Source organism: Parasteatoda tepidariorum, chromosome 1 (assembly GCF_043381705.1).
Source record: "Parasteatoda tepidariorum isolate YZ-2023 chromosome 1, CAS_Ptep_4.0, whole genome shotgun sequence".
In the NCBI taxonomy this organism is placed as follows: Eukaryota; Metazoa; Arthropoda; class Arachnida; order Araneae; family Theridiidae; genus Parasteatoda; species Parasteatoda tepidariorum.
The window spans coordinates 49,663,885-49,668,728 of NC_092204.1; the positions used below are offsets into that span (position 1 = coordinate 49,663,885).

At 26.8% G+C, this 4,844-nt stretch overlaps 1 protein-coding gene across 1 annotated transcript in view; it reads right to left on the reverse strand.

Annotated features, from left to right (window-relative positions):
* LOC107438721 (potassium channel subfamily T member 2) overlaps positions 1-918 on the reverse strand; it is a 497,563-nt gene extending 496,645 nt beyond the window's left edge. The window contains exon 1 of the mRNA XM_071179918.1: positions 685-918. Coding sequence (XP_071036019.1) covers positions 685-881 — 197 coding nt within the window. The 5' untranslated portion in view covers positions 882-918. The remainder of the gene's footprint in view (positions 1-684) is intronic.
* Between the last annotated feature and the right edge of the window lie 3,926 nt (positions 919-4,844).

Sequence of the window (4,844 nt, forward strand, 5' to 3'; positions counted from 1 at the left end):
ATATATATATATTGAAGTCATAGAAGATGCCGATAAAAATTTACTGTTTTTAAATTACCCAGAAGCATGTTTATAAGCATAAAATTTTTAAAAGTAAAAAATTAAAATTGGCAAAGAGAAAAATTATTTAATTTCAAAACAGAAATCATGTGTTAATCTTCGTAAATAATCGCGAATAATCTCAGTTAACTTTTGCAAATAACCATGATAACGTCCAACTCATATTAGCGAATCGTGGAAAAACCTGTTTTGTTTACATCAAAACTTCGAAAACTCTAAAAGGGAAAGTTTCTATCCTTTAAAGAAAAATCAAATCATGGACCTTACAGAATTTTTATGAAACAGTCAAGAAAACGCAATGCTCAAACAAAAAAAACTTCTTTTGTTTACATCGAAACTTCGTGAACCTCTACTAAAAGTTTCTGTCCAATAAATAAAATGCAAGTTTACTTCCCAACCAATACTTTGAAAATTCAAAGTAGAGCAAAATTAGACTTCCATGCAATTCCAAAATATTAATTCCTTTTTCGTGACCAGTTATTTATAAACAGACAAAAGACAAAACGTGCTAAAAATAAACCCTTTCATTTCATTTCAAAACACTCTCAGAACTAATCGAACAAAACGTGGATGTGGCTTCCCCTTCGCTCCCACGTATATTCTAATCAAACAAATCTCACTCACCTCTGCCCATCATCTCCACAAGCGAAATCACCCAGGATAAGATCTCTGAGACGATATCTGGGAGGCATAGGGGGTGGTACAACACCACTGGATATCTTATTTTGTTCTGACATAGCTGTTAAAATAGAAGAATCTTCGACGAATGTTCTCTTAAAATATCGTTTGCTGGGTTTTAGAGAAATGTGACCCTTTTCCATGCAGGTCCATGGATCCAGTCGATTCTTTTCCCGCGCTGCTATCAGAAGCATGCGCAGCGGGAGCTTTTAAAATAAAAGGGCTCTCGGCTTAGGAGAGTTCGCCACATTGGATAAGAAAAGACACTTGTTGAGCCTAAAAGCCATTTTGTGTTTTTTACTTTTAGAAGGTAATAAGTGTTAAGTTGATTAAACTGAAAGCTGCAAGTAAAAAAAAAAATTTGTTTTAAATTAATGCTTCGAGGAAATTGAAAAACTTCCAGGAAGCTTTTAAACCAGAAATCTAATTAATTTATGAAAATTCAAGTTAAAAAAAGAAGATAATTAATAGTTTTAAAGTTTTTCCATTCGAAACATTTTTCAGCTTCCAGCGTAGAGTTACCGTATTTAAAGAATTGTATGAAATGTTTTGACTAACAAGTACTTCATTATAGTTAAAAATATACAGAAAATATGAAAAATGATGTAATAAAGATTAATGAAAAGAGTAGAAGAAAATTTTTTCAAATGATACATTTTTAAAAATATTTAAAAAAAATTATTAAAAAGCCCGAAAGCAAAATAATTAAGAGATATAATCTCGTCATCAGCTCAAATATCGGCAAAAAAGAGTGCAAAAAGGGGAGGAGATATAATCATGTGAATTAATGACGAGATTATATCTTTTCATTATTTTGTTTCCTGGCTTTTTAGTAAATTTTTTTAAATATATTCAAAAATATTTTATTTTAAGAATTTTTCTTCTTCTCTTCTCATTAATTTTTACTATATTACTTTCCCTGTTTTCTCTATATTTTTAACTTGTTTTATGAGTTCTATATGCTAACAGTTAATGCGCAGTAAATAAAACTTATTAATTTTCTTCATTTTTCTCTTTTTTTTTATCCTTTTTGTCTTTATTGTGCTCTATATACATAATAAAAACCTTAAGTATAATAAATCTCTTGGTAGAACCATTTTTAGTTATAATAATATAAGCAAAAATTTAGGGAAAATTAATATATCCGATTATGAATGTCACTGTGAAGAAGAGAAATATTTTCAACTTGTTGACAGACATCATAAACATATTATTTCCATATATAACAGAAAATTTAGAACTTAGAAATTTAATGATAAAAGGCACAAAATTTCGATGCATTTACCATATACCAATTAATAAAATTCTAAAATACTTTCTTAATAATCTCAATATTTTTGTTTAAAGATATTCAATAGGTTATATTTACCTTTAGGTATATTAATATTAACAGAATGAAAATGGTCTGTTTATTATTATTTTAAAAACTTTATTTTCAATAATAAGGAAATTTTAAATAACAGTAACAATTTAACAGATTTTTCTAAAATTGATAGATCAATTAAGCAGCTACAAAAAAAAATTAATTACCATTTCATAGACAAGATAACGATAATTATTTAATCTTTTGTAAAAAAATTCTGTGCTAACTTTTAAATAGGAAGTTCAAAAAAATAAAAATTTTAAGCTAAGTAATTTAAATAATAATATTATCGTCAAAAAAGTTTTAATTTTATATAAGAGGTTAAAAATTAAAATTAGCAATATAGAATTTCCTTACTTTATTATCAGTGCAAAATTTCACAAAATTCCTATTAAATTTAGAACAATTGCATATGAGTTTGATACTTACCTAACTAAACCTGGGATCACTTTATTTAACTACTTAAATAAAATTATTAACAATATTATTAAAGAAGGTTTTGCTTAGATTATCGCTAATTATCAACCAATTTCAGAATTTTTTAAACAAAATAAAATTAATTCTATTGCGACTCTTGATTTCCAGGATCTCTTAAATAGCATTCACATTTCTAAACTAAAAGATGCTTTTTTGTGCTATTACTATCATTTTTAAAAATTTCCTTCATTGTGAGTTTGATCATTAGGAAATTCTAATTAATACTTGTCTTTACAATGGAAAATATATTTTTATTCAAATTGATGGCATACGGCAAGGCTCTAATCTTTCATTTCTCTTATCTAACTTATATTTTTGCACTATTATGAAACAAATTATACTCGTAATATGAAATTTATTTTAAGATTTATTGATGATTTCATTACATTTAATTTTCAAGATTATACTGCTCTTTAAATAATATTTTCCCCGAGGAATTAATCTTGCATCTAAATTATGATGATAATATTAATTTTAATTTTTTGGATTCAGATTTTAAAAAAGAAGAAAATATTTGCATTGTCGATTTATATAATAAAAGAAAGAATTTAAATTTTAATAGAAATAAATTTATAGCTTGAAATTCTAATGTTTCTAAAAATATTTATCTAAATAATATTTTTAATCAAATGAATAAAATTAAAAGAATATGTAGTAATGTTCATTTATCCAAAATGCAAGTAGACAAATTCCTTCAAAATTTGATTTAAAAAAAAAAGTTTAAATTTTTAAAAAATGGATACCCTATTAATGTAACTAAGTTCTATCTAAAATCATTGAGTTAATTGTATGTTATTTTTCTTAACAAATTTACTAAAAACTTCTTTGCGAACTGCAGTTTGCTTTTTAAACTAATTGAAATCAAAATCAGAAAAACTCAGGAATCATAAAAAAAATTATAATAATGCATTAACCTTTCTACGAATATTTCATTCACTTTCCAAGCATTTTTTAGAGCAGCAAAATCACTGGTGAAACGGAATCACGGAAAAAATGCACAAAATAAATTTTTCATCAGCTTCATTTTTTCAAGTTACTAAAACTTACTAAACAAACTAATCATATATCAAAACGATTGCATGATTTCACTGATTAAGTATAATTAACTGTGAATATGTAGAAATGATTTTAAAAAAAGAAAGAATTGAAGGAAGATGAAGAACTAAACGACAAGACAGCATATATACTTTATTTGTTAGAATATCAATAATTTTTATAGCATGCTTAGGGTAAAGAAGCTATTTTTTAGAATGAAGTACTGTCAAAACTACCGGAATATGTTGAAATCAACGTGTTTCCTGGCTCTATGGGAACACCAAAAAGTACTGTAATTTTTACCGTTGGGCTTTAATAATGATCTTGGAAAAATTCACATTGAAATATGGTTTCATAATATGTGATAAAATATGGTAAATGTAGCAAAATTTAATAATTTTATCACGATACCTTAGCATGACGTAAAAATATTTATTCAGTTAAGTTTACTACTCCTGCTAAATATGTGGTTATCAAAATTATGAAAAATAAATCATTTTTGAAAAGCAGAATTTTCGATGAGCCATTACCATATCAACGAAAAAATTACCGAATGAACGGCGTATATTTCGTTTCGCAAAATCAGAAGAAAAAAAAATTTAAAAAAAATATATATATAGTTTTATCATCTGGCTGTTTGATGGAAAATGAGGCAAAATTCAGTTATTTTACCTAAAGAGTTGATAAATTTAACCATACTAACGTTATCAGATAAAAAAAATTAAAAAAACATGAGGAGCGAAGTCTCAGCACTCAAGTTCAAATCCCGGTGGTGGCTGGTTAATAAGAATTCCGCTCCCGTCTCGTACCAACCACAGAGCTGATTTAAATTTCCCATAGTGGAAGACGGATCAAGGGTTATAATCCGTCAGGCTAACCGAGGGAGGTTTTTGGGTTTTGCTCTCCAGGTAACGCAAATACGGGTTCCTTCAAAAAATCCTTCACGTTTGTCCCAATCTTCTTGTTCTCTTGTCTTCTGGATTGGGTTCAAAATTTCAAGGCTACGGAGTTAAACATTTATAGTCGTAAACTCAGAATTGGATCAGTTGTTCAAAGCTGGTTAAAAAATAAATTTAAAAAATGCTTAAAAAATTATATAATTATTTTCTAATAATTTATTTATTGTGTATCAATCCTTAGAGCCTATTGCAATAAGGTTAACAATTCATCAAGAATTCTTATTTCGAATGTTTCTTACTTTTCTCAAATTTACTATTTCGTTAGAATAATG